This window comes from Rhinolophus sinicus, linkage group LG16, assembly GCF_036562045.2.
Source record: "Rhinolophus sinicus isolate RSC01 linkage group LG16, ASM3656204v1, whole genome shotgun sequence".
In the NCBI taxonomy this organism is placed as follows: domain Eukaryota; kingdom Metazoa; phylum Chordata; class Mammalia; order Chiroptera; family Rhinolophidae; genus Rhinolophus; species Rhinolophus sinicus.
Window position 1 is genome coordinate 15,805,482 of NC_133765.1, and position 17,053 is coordinate 15,822,534.

The 17,053-nt window shown below is 48.2% G+C and overlaps 1 protein-coding gene across 4 annotated transcripts in view; it reads left to right on the forward strand.

The window, feature by feature from the left end:
- The window catches only part of HIRA (histone cell cycle regulator), a 90,317-nt gene that overhangs the window by 6,285 nt on the left and 66,979 nt on the right, over positions 1–17,053 (forward strand). For 2 of the 4 annotated variants that reach the window (XM_074321623.1, XM_074321621.1), the window contains exons 2-4: positions 13,279–13,341; positions 14,771–14,881; positions 16,131–16,221. In XM_074321623.1, coding sequence (XP_074177724.1) covers positions 13,279–13,341; positions 14,771–14,881; positions 16,131–16,221 — 265 coding nt within the window. Of the gene's footprint in view, positions 1–13,278; positions 13,342–14,770; positions 14,882–14,956; positions 15,091–16,130; positions 16,222–17,053 lie in introns of those variants that run through there. The other 2 variants (XM_074321624.1, XM_074321622.1) reach the window with 1 other exon arrangement.

The window sequence follows — 17,053 nt, forward strand, 5'->3', positions numbered from 1 at the left end:
GATGGAAACTGAGTCTCAGTGCGATGAGGTGACAACCCCAGGATTATAGTAGATGTCAAGGGGATGACACCCAGAGCCCAGGCTTACTCTTTCTAACAAACTGGGCTAACCGGCCACCCCAGGGTTACTCTTTCCAATTACCAAGTTGGTCTCCATGCTGGGCATCTTTTCCGCCCTGGAAAGAGCTTTCAGAAACCAGCTTTCAGAAACCTGGTACAGCTGTACCAGGAATCCCCTTGTGCTTGGATATTGTCCAATGGCTGCTGCTGTAGCGCTCAGAGGGTCTTGGGGCTTCTAACCTGGCAGATTCCCCTTGAGGTGTACTTGGCAAGCCTTCTCTGACATTTGGTTTGAGAGCCCTCTGGTCATGGGGTATCAACAGAATGCTTTCGGGGAGGAGGAGGGAGGGGCCTGGGCTCCAGCCCTGGAGTTTGAGTCTTCCCCATGGGCCTGACTGGACCAGCTAGGACACGTGCCTTCTTATACCAGTCACCATTGCCTGCTGGCTTACATAGGGGAGGGGTAGATCCCTGACTCAAATTGGGGTTCTGCTAGAGTCCTTCCCACTGAAAGTAAGCTCTCAAAGGGCAGAGGCTCTGTCTCTGCTCATGCTCAATTCCCAGGATCCCAGGGATTCCAGTGATTAGGGGAAGCATTCTTCCCAAGTGCTTACCCAGGGAGCCAATTTATAGAATTGTGTCTTAGAGCTTTACGTTTTAGGAAGGGGAGTAGATGAAACAGAACAGATAGCAAATGGTTTAGACCATCCCTGGCAAAAAGAAAACCCATTCAGGTCAAAACTTACTGCTTTTAAAAGAAATCCCTGCCTTGACATATTAACCAACGTAGGACAGGCCAGCTCACAGGGAAGCTGTCCTGGCCAGAGCCGCTGTTGTGAGGGGTAGACAGAAGAGGGAGCAGCCTCATTTGAGGGCCAGGAGTAGACTTGTGTAGGAGCAGACTCCTAGTGGGCTGCATCCTCCAGCAGAAGGGCCCACACAGAGAGGCGCTCAATAGATTCATCCATTCAGCCAGTAACGAGTGCCAGTTGTGTCCTGGGGCTCAGTGTTGTGAACCAGCAGCATGCTGGGATCTGTTGAAGAGCAAGCAGCGTGTGATGCATTCTAGGCAGTGAGACTGGGAGGAGAATCTGCTGGGGCGTCTGTACAAGCAGAAAAGGAGCCATGGGAGGGGACTCACTGGAGGGACAGCAGACATCACACACATGAGCAGTTGCCTGGAGCGCTAGGCTAGTGCGTATGGGGAGAAAGCAGAGATGGGGAGCGCTGGGGAGGGGGGATTTTAAATAGGGTGCTCTGGGAAAGCCTGAGTGAGAAGGTAATGTGTGAGCAAAGAACTTACTATCCCAGGAAGCCTACTCTGAGCTGGAGAGTTGTGCATATAGGAGAATTATTGGGGGAGTGCTTTTGGGATCCCCACCCGCAAGGGAGTGAGGGAAGCCAGGCTGGTCAGGGAGAAGTTAAGCTGTATGCACGGGCAACAAAAGCTGCAGCCAACCCTATGGGGGGCTCTCGAGCTAGGATAGCCCTTCAGAGTTTTCTTGAATTGGGGTGCGGGGCCCAGGTCTTTATGCTGCCATGTCCACAGTTATTAGTCACAGGCTGTCCTGGGAAGAGGGACTGACCTTGGTCGAAACAGTTCTGAGGCAGGTCCCACTGGAGAAGGACTCAGCTGGGAGATTTCACAGGCTGCCAGCACGCCCATAGCTGGGGGAGTGTGCTTCCGTCCTGGAGGGAGGGGACGTGGACAGGCTACCATGGCATCTACCTACACAGACCTGATGGAGGTGAGAAAGGCTGCTGTCTGAGGGAGGAGCATTCCAGGCAGAGAGAACAGCTAGAGCTGGCCTGGCGGGTGTAAGGAGTAGCAAGGATGTCTTGTGACGAGTCAGCCCGGAGCAGCACGAGGGCAGGAGCTCCCTGAGGCGAGGCTGCAGGGAGAACGGTGTTCTGATGGGGAGGGCCTGGGGGCTGTGAGGAGGCTTTGGTTCTCAGTGCGGGGGGAGCGGAGCAATACATGGTCTGACTTGGGTCTTAGAGAGCTTCCTGCTCTGCCTGGGGACTAGGCTGGCGGGGGCCAAGGCGGACCTGGTAGAGGTGATCCAGGCGGGAGTAACCATGTTTGTACCAGGGCGGTGATGGAGGTGATGGTGCTAGTGAGAAACGGTTGGATTCTGAGAGTGTGTGTGTATGTGTGTAGTACACACACATACTTTACTTTTTAAGTACAGCTTACATAGTGAAATGCAGACCTAAAGTTTACAGTTTGATGAATTTTGACAAATATACTCCGTAACCGATTCCCCACTTAAGGTACAGAACATTTGCACCTCCTCAGAAAGTTTTGATAAGAGAATTGCCAGGGTAGAATGTGGGTGTGAGATAAGGGAGGGCTGAAGGGTAACTTCCATGCAAAGGGCAGAGTCGCTGTCCACTGAGCTCAGTAGGACTGAAAGGAGCAGATGAGAGCCCGGGTTCAATTAGACGGGCGGGCCAAGATGGGCCGCCACACAGGACTGGCCCCCAAGCACCTGTTTGACGACGGGCTTCTCTGCCTTCTCCCGATGCAAACGCTAGAGCTCCATTCTAGAGCTATTATGGAGCAGGACAAATACCTTTATTTTTGGCTAGTGACAATCGCCATGTGTAGTTATACTAGGATACTTCTTATGGCGTTTGTGTGGATATGGATAATGGAGCATTTTGCGATTTGATATTTTTAATTTGTAAAATGTAAAATAATTTTTCTTATAAAAGTAGTACCTATTCAACTTAGGAAAAATTAGACAATGCTAACAGGAAAACACATTGTTCAAAATTGTGTTTCAGGTCATTTGGAAAAAAATAGCTGGGTGACCTGGTGCTTTTTTGAAAAGCACATTTTATTTAGTGTATATACCACATTATAAAAGCACCTGAATTTTTCAAGACCGTAGCCCAATCCCTGATACCATAGCAAACCCAATGTTTTTACTGTGTAGCACATGTAACTGGAATAGCTAAGATGTTGCTGTACATTTTCCATTTACTATCTTAGTTTATTTTCGTTTTCTTTTAAATTGATGTATTGTTGAAATACAACATTACATTAGTTTCAGGTGTATAACACAATGATTCAATATTTGTATATATTGTAAAATGATCACCACAATGTCTAGTTAACATCCATCACCAAACATAGTTACAGAACTTTTTTTCTCATAATGAGAATGTTTAAGGTTTACTCTCTAAGCAACTTTCAAATATGCAACACAGTATTATTAACTATAGTGTTATTTCTTAACTGTGGTTATTGTTAAGCTAACAGATCCCCCCCCCCCCACACACACACACACGGGAATGTTCTTACCTGCTCTTAATTTTCTAAAGGAACTGGATGGAACAGACTCTAACGGAACTGGATGGAACAGACGATTGATTATATTTCTAGAAATCCATTTTGCAGATAACTTTTAAGGAATATCTATGTTCTTTAAAATTAGAGGAGAAAAGAGTATGAAGAAACAGATAGTGATTGCTACCCAAACTTTCTTGATTATGTGTTGGCAAATGTTGCAGAAGTGATTCAGGTCTATAAATGATATACCTGTCACTTTCTTCTACTTTAGTGTGTGTGTGTGTGTGTGTGTGTGTGTGTGTGTGTGTGTGTGGTGGAGGGGGCGTGGGGAAACAGTTGCATGATTGCTACAGCTTCCTTCCTGTGTGGTTTTGAATCTCTCAGCCAACTGACACCTATTAGATGTCAGTGTGGTATTGCTTACTTAAGGCTGGAGAAGTTTTTGTGGTTGAAAGCAATAGAGGTAATAGCACAGATGGCTCTGTGAGGTGGTTGGTGACATCTGTATCCCCACCTCAGGGATGCTAGTGACTGTGAAAGTATGTTTGAATTTTGGGCCTCTGCCGTGGGCTTTCTGTAGCCATTAACAACAGCAGGTATTTATTGAGTGCCTACTGTGTGCCAAGCCATAGCTGGGAATGACTCCATGACTAAAATAGACAAATATTTTGTTTCCATTCTGGTGGTCAAGGTGGACAGATATACAGTAAAGGAAATTGTATGATATGTAAGAAACTGCTAAGAAAAAATAGATCAATATTAGAGGGACTGGTTGTGCCAGGTTGGGGAAATAATACTTGAAAGTATGATGGTTAGGGTCGGCCTCAGTGAGAGGGCGACATGGAGCAAAGACTAGAAAGAGGCAGGAAGGAGCCGTGGTCTGTATACCTGGGAGAAGAGCTTCAGGCTGAGGAAAGAGCCAGTGCAGTGTCTGGGTGGGGGTGCTCCTGGTGCATTCTAGGCAGAGGGAGGCCAGGGCGCTGGACCAGTGCTTGGGGGAAGGGGACCAGGAGATGAGGCCAGAAAAAGTCTTGAGTAGAGTGGCTGTTGTGCCCGGCCTGTCGGCTTCTTCTGTCCAAGCCACGGCCTTCACTGTGATGGGCTGGCAGAGCAGGCAGGGCATGAAGATCAGGAGTTCTGTTGTGGAGGAGTTAGGATGAGAGACCTGGTAGGCAGCTGGACGGTGGCGGGCCTGCACATTGGAGCGCTCAGGTGCAAGAGCGTCTCGGAGAGAGTGCTGCTTGTCGAGTATGCACATTGCACCTGCAAAGAAAACAGTTATGATGACAACCACTGGTGTTTTGCTATTTACTTTTGGTACCTTTATGTTATTATATACACATACGTATATAGTTTTTTAAAAAATAGATCATATGTATATGTGTGTTTTTTATTGAGATAATTGTAGATTCTCATGCAGTTGTATGAAATAATGAGAGTTGGAGAGATCCTTTGTACATTTGCCCATTTTCGCCCGGTGGTAACATTTTGCAAAACTATAATATAGGGCCGACCCAGTGGCTCAGGCGGTTGGAGCTCCATGCTCCTGGCTCCGAAGGCTGCCGGTTCGATTCCCACATGGGCCAGTGGGCTCTCAACCACAAGGTTGCCAGTTCAATTCCTCGAGTCCTGCAAGGGATGGTGGGCAGCGCCCCCTGTAACTAAAATTGAATATGGCACCTTGAGCTGAGCTGCTGCTGAGCTCCCAGATGGCTCAGTTGGGTGGAGCACATCCTCTCAACCACAAGGTTGCCAGTTCGCTTCCTCGACTCCCGCAAGGGATGGTGGGCTGTCCCCCCTGCAACTAACAACGGCAACTGGACCTGGAGCTGAGCTGCGCCCTCCACAACTAAGACTGAAAGGACAACAACTTGAAGCTGAACGGCACCCTCCACAACTAAGATTGAAAGGACAACAACTTGACTTGGAAAAAAGTCCTGGAAGTACACACTGTTCCCCAATAAAGTCCTGTTCCCCTTCCCCAATAAAATCTTAAAAAAAAAAAAAGAAGGTTGCCTCATGTTAATCACCTTCAGGCCCTTTAAAAAAAACAACAACTACAATATAATATCACATTGACATTGACACAATTCAGGTATCTTACACAGATTTCCCCACTTTTATTTGTACTCATTTGTGTGTGGATAGGTATTTCTATACAGTTTTCTACCTGTGTCAGTTTGTGTATCCACCACTGCAGTCAAGGCTCTGAGCAGTTCCAACACCTTTTATAACCACACCCACCTCCCTTTCATGCCCTCTGCCTTACAGATATATTTTTAATTTGGTTTGGTTTGGTTTTGATTAGCATTTTTTGAAGTTGTAAAATACAGAATACATAAAATTTACCAACTTAACCATCTTTTAAGTGTATAATTCAGTACTACGTATATTCACGTTGTTGTGCAACATGTCTGTAGAACTTTTTCATCTTGCAAAACCGAAACTATAACCATTAAGCAACAAGTCCCCATATCCCCATCTCCCTGACCCTTGGTGACCACCATTCTACTTTCTGCCTGTATGAATTTTACTGCTCTAGGGACCTTATATAAGTGGAATCATATAGTATTTGTGCTTTGGTGACTGGCTTGGCATAAAATCTGGTTCAGCCATATTAGGGCATGTGTCAGAATTTATTTTCCTTTTTAAGACTGAGTAATATTACATTGTATCGATATAACACAGCTTGCTCATCCATTCATCCATCAGTGGACACTTGGGTTGCTTCCAACGCTTAGTTATTGCTAATAATGCTGCTGTGAACATGCGTGTACAACTATCTCTTCGAGACCCTGCTTTCAATTCTTTTTGGATATATACCCGGAAGTAGAATTGCTGGATAATTGTATTCTTAATTTTTTGAGGATCCGCCATACTGTTTTCTGTAGTGGCCGCACCATTTAACATACTCATTAGCAATGAACAAGAATTCCAATTTCTCTACATCCCAACCAGTACTTGTTGTTTTGTTTTGTTTTGTTTTGCTGTGCTACTACCCATCCTAATGGGTGTGAGGTGGTATCTCATTCCAGTTTTGATTTGCGTTTCCTTGATAGTTAATGATGTTGAGCATCTTTTCATATGTTGTTGGCCATTTATATCTTTAGAGAAATGTCTATTCAAATCCTTGGCCCATTTTTTAATTGTATTTTTTGAGTTTTAGGAGTTCTCTATATATTGTGGACATATTAATCCATTATCAGATAATGTGATTTGCAGATATTTTCTCCCATTCTGTGGAGTGCCTTTTCTGTTTTAGTATCCTTTGCTGGACAAAAGGTTTTAATTTTTAAGAAGTGTAGTTTGTCCATTTTTTTTTCTTAAAGCCTGTGCTTTTTTTTTTTTTTTTTTTATCATTTCCAAGGAATCATTGCCTAATCCAGTGTCATGAAGCTTTTCCTGTGTTTTATTCTAAGAGTTTTGTAGTGTTAGGTTTTTCATTTGGGTCTTTGATCCATTTTGAGTTAAATTTTTGTACATGGTGTTAGGTAAGGGTCCCTCTCTATTCGTTTGCAAGTGGATATTGTTTTCCCAGGACCATTTGTTGAAGAAATGGTCCTTTTCCCATTGAATGGTCTTGTTACCCTTGTCAAAAATCACTTGATCACATATGCAAGGGTTTATTTCTGGGCTCTGTATTCTTTTGAATTGCTCTGCATGTCTGTCTTCATGCTAGCAGCACACTGTTTTTAGTGTATGTGCTGCCGAAGTGAGCACAGCAACACACTTGATTACCGTAGCTTTGTAGGAAGTTTTGAAATCAGGAAGTGTGAGACTTCTAATTTTGTTATTTTTCAAGATTCTTTTGGCTATTTGGGGTCCCTTTGGATTCCATATGAATTTTAGGATGGGTTTTTCTCTTTCTGCAATAAATAACATTGCAATTTTGATAGGGATTGTATTAAATTTGTAGAGCTTTGGATATTAGTAACATCATAACTATATTTAGTGTTGCAATTCATGAACACAGGATCTTTCCACTTATTCCTGTCTTTAATTTATTTCAGCAGTGTTTTCAGTTTTCAGTGTACAAGTCTTTGGCCTCCTTGGTTAAGTTGATTTCTAAGTAGTTTTTCTTTTTGGTTCTATTTTAAATGGAATTGTTTTCTGAAATTTTTGGATTATTCACTGTTAACATATAGAAATGCAGTTGATGTTTGTTGCTTGTCTGTCCTTCAACTTTACTAAATTTGTTTATTCTGTGGAATTTTTAGGGTTTTCTGCATAAAAGATCATGTCTTTTGCACCACTTTATACTTTAATATTGTTTTATGCCTCTTTTTTACTTAATAAATGTTTCAAACATTTTCCCATGTTTCATTTTTAATTCCAAGTTTACCAGAATTTTGTCAACACCAGGTATTATTGGGCTGCCCAGAAGAAATGTCCCAGGAGCAGCATGCAGTGGCGAAGGCCTCAACTTCCCCAAGCTTCTGTTCCAGTGCGATGTGCTCACTGATGTGCGAGTCCAATCTGCCCAGTGAGCTACTGAGTGTAAAGGCCCAAACCAAAGTCCTCAGGCCATTGAGAGGGCCGGCTACTCTTGCTTGCGCCCTCCCTGCTTCTCTCTGGCCTGCGCTCTCTGCTCCGAGTTTAAATTCCACATTTGGACCTCCTCCGGGAATCTTTCCCTGATGTGAGGGAGGAGGATTCTGCCTGACCACTCCGCATCAAAACCCAGCTTCCGTAACTTACTCTATTCCTGCCAGATGGAGAGCATTCGTGCTGTAGTCAGATCAGCAATCCCCTAACAGGAGACAGTGGCCAACTATTGTGGCTCTGTGGAGAGAAGTGACAGCTGTAGAGAGAGTGACAGTGGGGTACTATGTGTGGACTAGGGAGGGGTTCAGGAAGGTGACCTGGAGGTAGAGCCTTGAGAGTGGGCTGTGGTGGGTGTGCAGGGATAGTGTGCTGGCCTTGCAGAGGACATGACATTGCTTGGTGGCTCTAGGGGACAGGGAGTGTTAGTTTATCTTTTGTCTATGTCTCTGTACAAAGAAAGGCGGCTGGCGGCTGTTGGGAGCTCCTCTTTGTCATTACGCTGTGCCACAGGAAAAGTTCTGTAATTAGCCAAGCCATAAGACCGTTTTCCTCAGCTCCATCTCAGAGCCCTTTAGAAAAAGAGGTCTGTTCCCAGTGAGGGCATGTGAGCCACTGTTTTCCTTGGGACTGAAAGGTCGAGTGCTGTAAGGAGGTAGGGCCCAGCCACCGTGCTGGTGGCTTTGTGTGGGTCCACTACCAGATGTCGTCTAATCTATGGCACATCACTGTGACAGTTACACGGTGGCAGTTGCACCAGTCACATCTTTTACCAAGGTGTATCCTGATCTCAGAAATGCTCAGGTGTGAAATGGATCCATCTTAGAAGCTGTGTGACACAGCGTCTTAATCTGTCTCGTAAGGTGCTCAGCAAGGTGAATGTATCCTCCCATTTTACAGATTAGGAAACGGGGGCTGAGAGAGATTAAGTAATTTACTCAAGGCTGTGTAGCTGTTGAGCAGCAGGGCTGAGGATTCAACAACCAAGCAGCGTTTAATGCTAAAACCCAGGCCTGTTCCCGACCCTCATCTCTGCCTTCCCCTGGAGCCTGGAGGCCCCTCCAGCTTAACGATTCCCTTCCAGTCTTAGCAGCTAGAGCCCATGCTCCACCGAGCTGTGCAGAGCCACAGTGGGAATGTGGCCTTGGCATGGCCCTGCTTTGGAGGGAGCTCTAGGGGAAGCGCTGCACTGCCTGGTGGGCCTGGCCCGGCCCTGCCCATTTCTTAAGCCTGCTCTCTCCCCACTCTCTACCTTCGTCCTACCCTACAGCAGCATCCTGGGCTTATTCTTCAGTCCATGTCTTGTCCCCTCTGCCTGAAATTCTCCTCCCCCACCTTTCTGGCTGACTTCTCCTCTGCAGGAAGCTGCAGGCTGCATCAGGTGGGTTTCTACCTGTGCAGACAATCTTCACAGCATACCAGTGAGGTTCACGTGCCTGTCTGCATTCTGGAGCTGCCTGAGGGCAGGGCTGAGCCTTCTTTCTAGCTTTACTTCCTCCCTGCTTAGCGCAATAGCAGGCTCCCAGTAACATCCACAAAGGTGGATGAGTGAGAAAATGTCCCAGGGGTGCTGCGGGTGGGCATGGTGGCAAAGACGGGGGGCTTCAGTTGGTACCTGTGCAGCGGAGCCCCTCCGCCCAGCCCGGCGTGGCTGTGTGTGCTCTTGGGGAGTCAGGCTGGCCTGTGACTTGCAGGTAAGTGATTTTGATGTGCTTCTTGAGGGGACATGTATACAATGTCTCATAGACTTACGGAACCGAAATGAAACGCACTCCGAGGGCTGGGTGAATACTTCTTGATGGCCTATTCAAGACTGATGCTGAGTCAGCTAGAACTTTTTGGGTTAAAATGACAAATGCCCAGCTCAGGCTGGCTTGAGCAGAAGAGTGAATGAATTGGCATTTTGGGTTATCTCATAACAAGCTACGCCAAAACTTGCTGGCTCAAAACCACAACTGTTTTATTTGTTTGTGATTCTGCAACTTGGCAGGGCTCAGTGGGGACAGCTCATCTCATTTCCACATGGAATCTGCTGGGATGGCTTGAGCAGCTTGGGGCTAGAACAGCTTACAGGGCCTTGTCAGGGCCTTGACTCTCACTGTTATCCCGGTGTTTGGATCCTTTCCAGGTGGCCAGCTTGGGCGTCCTCGCTGCATGGTGGTCACAGGGTAGTTGGACTGGTTACATGGCAACTGGCTTTCTCCAGAGGCCCATGTTGAGCTGCTGGACCTTCAGGCTTCAGTCTGAAACTGGAGCAGTATCACTTCTGTCACATTACATTAGAACGGGTCGCAGGGCCAGCCCAAATTCAAGAGGAGGGAAGCACACGGGAGGCCTGTGGGGCTGAGTGCTCAGGGCCGTGCTTAGCATAGCAAGTCCCAGGGCCAAACCAGGTCGGCAGGATGCAGCGCACGTGTGCGCACTCGCTCCCGCTCTGGCTCTTGCTCCCTTACGTGCCTTCCACCTGTGGGCTTTGCGTCAGTTCTCTCCGGGCAGTGTCATCCTGACCCTCAGAGCAGCTGTAGGCGCACCCCCTCCCAGCTTCGCTGTGGGGGACAACTCACCACAGTATTTAATACCTAGGGCTCTAGGGCCAGATACCTGGTCTCTACCCGCTGGCTGTGTGGCCTCTGGCAACTTTTCCTAAATTCTCTGTGTGCCTCAGTTTCCTCTTTGTGGTAAAATGAGGCTGTCAGAAGTACTCATCTCAGGGGGCCATGTGAGGTTTAGAGAATACCCAGGCTCTGCTGCCTGCAGGGTTTGAGAGCCCTGGCAGATGCCGGGGAGGAGAGGTCCGGCCTGGGAAAGCGGGGCTCCATTGGACGTACCCCAGCATGGCTCTGGCTCTCCTGGAGGGAGCGGCTGGCTAGCACTTGGGGCTGGCCTGCTGAGCTTGCCCTGGAGGCCCCACGTGGTGATGACAGCCCTGATGGGGCCATGGCTCCCCCACCGCTGTCCTCATCATACAGGAGATATCTACTCTTCTGAATTTCGCAATGTTCCTGATGTGCTAACTGGTCACTGTCCTGTGCTGTCTGGCAGGACTCCAAGCCTCGGCCTTAGCACTAGGTGCCATGGTCTCACCATTTCTGACAGCCAATGGAGCAGTGGCGTTTGCATGGCTCGAGGCTGGGCCCACAGCCCCAGTGGTCCTTTCTTGTTTCTCGAGGCTTTCCTGTGAGGCACTTCTCATGGCCAGAAGGGCAAGAAACCCACCTTTTCGCAACTGCTTCCCTCCCAGACCTTCAGCCTATGGGAAAGTGTGGCACATTCAGCAGTAGCATTTGGGACTCTAGCCTGTCACACATGGCAGCCACCAGGCCCAGGAAGGATGTGGGCGTCCATCATAGACCCAAGTGCACAGGCAGGGCAGCACCAGTTTGAGTACTTCCAGCCCTTCTCACCTGTGTTCTCAGCACCTGCCTTCCTGTAGCCCACTCTGTGTAGTTTTCTGGATTCCTCTTGAAGGTTAAGGTGACAGTGACTAGGGTCTGCCCTGTCCGAGCCATTGGAGAAGAAGACCTTGCAGGCTTTCTCCTCAGACCTCTGAGTCCGGCTCCATGCTGGCTCTGGCTCCTGCAGAGCTCTGTGGAGCGCCGAGCTGTGTCGAGGCTTCTCTTACAGCCCCTGGAGTGAAAGCTCTGAGCAGACCAGAGCTGAATTTCCTGGCGTCTGGGACAGCTTTGAGCACCCTGCAGGGCTCCAGGAAGGCAGTCAACAGCTCCTTGACTGAACTTGACCTGTCACATAGAACTCTGTCTCCTGGGTGTGGGCCTGAGGTGACTGGGGCGCAGATACTCAGCTGGAGCTGCCAGCATGATGGTGGCCTGCTGTGGTCGCCTTCGTTGTTTTGGAATTCAGCCAGTACTGGAGATGAAATAACCTGTGGTGTGAGTTCCATACTTTCCTAGGTTTCTGTTTGCTCCCTGAGACAACATAGTGTTCGCATTTGGACACCTGCTTGCCAGTGGCCTTGCACAGCTGTTTCCCCCATTACCATGTAATGCACAATAAGGGGGGCATGTTTCCCCTTGTCTTGTGGCAGCTCATGCTTGATTTGACTGTAAGGCTGTGACTCTCCAGAAGAAGGTGAGGGGAGCTGGGTGTCACTTGAGGCCCATTCTGGCCGTTGCCTTTTGGGTACCAGCTTTTGATTTTCCACACTTGGATGGGAGCCCTGGCAGGACTTTCAGCTCTTAGGCAGCCACTGCCCCTCCCCCCCCACCTTGCCCTGCCAGCACTGGCTGCCATATGATTCTAGAGCTTGTAAGTCTCGTGTCCATGCCACCTTTCCTTGGGTGACAGAGACAGAACATCCTTGACTAAGAGACTCCTTGGCAACAGCCCCTTGTCTGTATCAGCAATTGCTGGTGCTCAGTTCATTGTCATGCATCTAATTTGTCACTGAACAGATATTACTGAGCTACCATTCACCAGGCCCATGTTAGAAGCTGAGGATGTGAGAAACTTGAGAGCAATTGACGTGCCACTCTGAGCCTGGAAGCAGACCAGGGAGTTGGACAAATGCCCTTGGCACAGGCCCCAGGGTTACTTCCACAGTTTGCTGGATTTTGAGCGCGTATGGTGCCTTTGCCAGTCTGGTCCACCCCGCTAGCCATCCAGCTTCATGGGCTCCTAGTGTGGGCTGGGACCCTTACTGGGCCCTGTGGGGACTCCAAGAGCTAGTAGCCACAGCCTTTTCCCCTGGAGGGACCGAATATCCAGTTGAACATAGGGCACATACGGAGGAGGAGGGTCAGCAAAAGGAAATGGCGAAAAGGCTGATTCTCCCTGGACTTTGATGTAGGACAAACGTATGGGGGACTTTTGGAAGCAGAAGTATGATGAGGGAAGCAATGTGTTGCAGCCAGCCACTGGCCCTACCCATCTCTCTGAGAGCCAGGAAGAAAAGCCAGGGCATGTTCCCCATGTCCAGGCTGCCGGCCAAGTGCGGATCCATGGGATGGGGAGATGGCTGGAGGTACAGCCCCTGTGACTCAGAGCTCTTGCCATGAATAGCTCACAGCCTTCACAAACATGCGTCCCCAGAAGGTGTTGGGCTCTTGTCCAGTGGACTGCTCTGTGAATGCCCAGGTGATTTGTGGGCTCAGTCATTTTAGTGACGGAATGCTTTGTCCCATTTTTAGACTTCAGTTATTTAATGTCGCTTGGAGAGTCTTCCAACAGTTTAAACTTTAAACATTAGAGCACTCCACCCTTACTCGCAGGTAATTTATTGGTAGCATATTATTTTTTCCTAGGATCAGTGATTAGGGATGTCACTTGAATAACCAGTATTTTAAAAGTTTAAGTCTGTTGCTCTTCTTCAGTGAATAAAAGCCAAGGCAGATGTTGTGTGTTTTCTTTCCTTGTTTCCAGGCAAGCCGATTTTTTCAGTTGATATTCACCCCGACGGGACCAAGTTCGCAACTGGAGGACAAGGTATGTTCATTGGGTACCAGAAGGAATGCTCACAGCCCTGCCACCTTGTAGTTATTAGACCCATTTTTCTGGGCTCAAAGGAATTCACCTGGGTTAGAGGGCAAGTATAGATCTGTGCACCAGTTGAAAATACGGTCCGCAGTATTATCAGTGTGCTTCATCCAGTGTTTGCTGAAATATTGTAGCCACACAACTCGGGAAAGACAAAGAAAGTCATTTTTTGAGGCCAGACACCAAGATGTAAATATTGTCACACAAAGTAGCACTTGCGCAGAGCCCAGTCCCCTGCAGCGTCACGCCAGAGCAGGGTCTCCCTCTGGCTGAGGCCTCCCTGAACAGCACCTGGACGTGCCTCTGAGTTCCGGGTTCTCAGGCCAGGTGCTGCAGGGCGGGTTGTCTGCAAACTTCCTGTGCAAGGGCATGCTGGGAAGCCTTGGTCTTCTGGCATGCTTTCGGCTGCACCAGAGAGCTGCCCACAGGCGTCAGCTAGGACTGGACTCAGCTGGGGAACAGGGTTTTCTCCTCCACGAGAAGGGCACAAATTCCTGACCTACTTGGCGTAGGAAGCTCTATGTAGGAGAGCTGATTAGGAAATATTGTTACATACTGGCCAAGAGGCCGTTGCAAGCATACCTAACAGTAATTGTGACATGACCATTTCCAGGCATTTATTGCTTTTTGCCCCTCTATAACAGAAAGTTAAATGAGGGGCTGGACTTTGGTTAGTTATCAGTAATGGAAATCTTAGAAAGAGAAATCATTACTAAAGTGCCTACATATATATTTTTTTAGCCCAGTGTTACATCAGCTTATGATCACAGAAAACCTAAATGCCCTCTTTCGGTTGATGTCCCATCTGTAGGTGATGGCAAAGGGCATGGTAATGAGCCCTTTTTCCTGTGTTCAAGGCACATTTCAGACTTGGGTCTCAAAGCATCCCATCAGCAGTGGACTCCAGGAAGCACCTAGAAAGGGAGGGAAGTCCCGCCAGGGACTGTGCTATTCTCCTTGGTTGCTAGTGTGCCCGTGCGCAGACCTGAAGGGGTGCTGGGACGTGGGCTTCTCCAGCCTCTTCATTTATGAATGAGGGGTCTGGGTCCCGTGCAGGAATGAGGAACTTCTGGCGGCCCCTGGTGGAGCTGTATTAGAGGCCAGAGCAGAGTGTGGCCCCCTCCTGATCCTAGTCCAGAGTTCTTTTCATAAAGTCAGGTTGGTCTCAGCATACTACTAAGTCCACACTCTTTTGGGTCCCTATCAGTACTTGTTTTTCTTCGTCTTCTCTGTAACTTATATTAATAATTCAAATTCATCTCCTCTGATCTAGTCAATTATGGTGTATGAAAGTTAAACTTATGGTTTATGAGTGCTGTGTCTCATAGTTAACAATCTACTCCTTGCACATTGAGTTATTTCTGCTCCTTCCTTCCAGGACAGGATTCTGGGAAGGTTGTGATCTGGAATATGTCTCCAGTCCTCCAGGAGGATGACGAGAAGGATGAAAATATTCCCAAGATGCTTTGCCAGATGGACAATCACTTAGGTATTACAGAGTGGCCCTTTGCAGGCTTTGCGTGTTGGCAGAGTGCCCAAGGTTAGCACATGTGTTTGTAATTAGAAAGATAAGGCCCCGTGCGGCGGTAACTCCCCTCGGCCTGCTGTCTGAAGGCACAGATGTTGGCTGCACACCTGGGTGAGTTATTCGGCAGAAGACTCGGCCCGCCCACAGAACCGTCTTTGGACAGTCTGCAGGTACCTCTGGTGATTTCCTGCTCATGAGTCGTTACTGCCTGATTCCATGGGGCTTTGGGGCCAGCGACCTGGAAACAGTAGGGTTCTGGGGAAGGGTGTATAAAAAACAACTCACCAAATGTCTCAGATTGCCACTGTGTCCCTTGGAGGCCCTCTGCCAGGACCCTTTTGGCCACTGGACAGTATTATGGTTTACTTTCCTGCGTTAGTGCCTCAGTTTCCCGGCCCTGAGCATCAGGGTAACTGTATGGGCTCTGGTTGGTTTCCAACATAGCTGCCTCTCCTGAGATGCTCCATTAACAGTTATGCCCCCTTCCTTTGCTCTGTGTGTTCTTGCACCCCCGACATGCCTCTCAGCATCCACCAGCCTGGAGCACAAGTCACTCACAGGCCGCACGTGGGCCACAACTTGGATAGTGTCCCTCATTGCAGGGCTCCCAAAGGCTGAACTGTGTATTCCCAGAGGCTCCAGCCCATTGGGGGCCGGGTGGCGGGATTTCTTTTTGTCTCAGTTTATGAGTGCAGGATCAATCAACCTGCAATACTGACGAGTCTGGAAAATCCGAATTTAAAAGGGCTGACAGGTGGGGTGAAGTAAGAGTCTTATGCTCTACCAAGCTGCTCCCCTGAAAGTTCTGGAAAAGGCGTCTCGGCCTTTTTAGCACATGTCTTCATTTCAAGAATTATCCCTACTCAGAAATACATCTCATCATTAGATAGCCCATTTGAAATAATGAGATTTAGGTATTATCAGTTTTCATGGAAATAAGCCTCCTTCTACTGATACTTCATCCAGCACTAACACTTCTCAGGTTATGTAGTCTTTCTCCCTCCAGATTCTGTTCTGGTAATTTGTTGCTATAGCACAAGTAGGTTGGTATTTAAACTGAATTGTTCTTCTGGGGCTTTCACACAGTAGATGCCTTGAATAGATGAGATAGATTAGATTTTATAAACCCTTTGCATCTTGCCAAACTCTGCATAAAGCAAATGGGCATGACTATTGGATTTTCATCACCCTATTTTTTTTTTCTTCCCAGCATGTGTGAACTGTGTGCGGTGGTCAAACAGTGGGATGTATTTAGCTTCTGGGGGAGATGACAAACTGATTATGGTGTGGAAGCGGGCTACGTAAGCATCATTTTCCTTTCTTCACATTTGATTTTTAGAAGCTTCTTTGCTGGTCTTTATCATAGTCACTTTCCCTACCCTGGCACTGAAGTCCCCAGAGTCCTGACTTCATAAGGAGCAGGAAGTATAAGTAGGTCAGGAGCAGCTGAGGCCTGACCAGGGAGTCGAGAGGCTACTCACCTGCCTGGTAACCTGCTCAGCCTACCCCCCCAACACTGCAGGCTTTCCACCGGAAAAGGAATGGAGAATCCCTTCCGGTGCCCACATTGGTGGCTTGGTTTCTTTTGTTCTTCAAATGAAATTTCCCAACATACAAAGTGGTTAAAGCCAGGGTGCTCTGCTGGCATCTGGGGCAGGGGATCCTGAGCCCACCCTCTTTGCCATGTACTTCATCCTCTGTCCGCCTCCCCTTGAAAGCTCAGCACCTGTTCTGCACCAACAATGAACTAACCATCAGCTGGAAAATGCTTTTTCTTACACCTTGGCAGAGTCTCAGGGTGGGTGCTGGGACTCTTCCACAACCAGCTTCCCAAGTGACTGGGGCCAGGCAAGCTGGGGACTCAGACCTCGCCCCCTGCTCAGCCAGACTGGCCCTATGGCCTTGGCTTTGAGAGCAGAGCACGCTGTCCCACTCAGCTGCTTCAGCAAGCTCCTTCTGTGGGTTCGTGAAGAGTTCTGGAGTGGAGGCTGTTAACCGGGGCTTGTGCATCGCTGGTGTCCGCGCCACCTCCCCGGGAGCCCCCGTGACTGAGCGGCAGGAGTAGTACCTCTGCTTCCCGTGCTTTCTCTGCCTCAGGTGTTAAAGCAGAGGTGTTTGGTTCATTACCAGAGG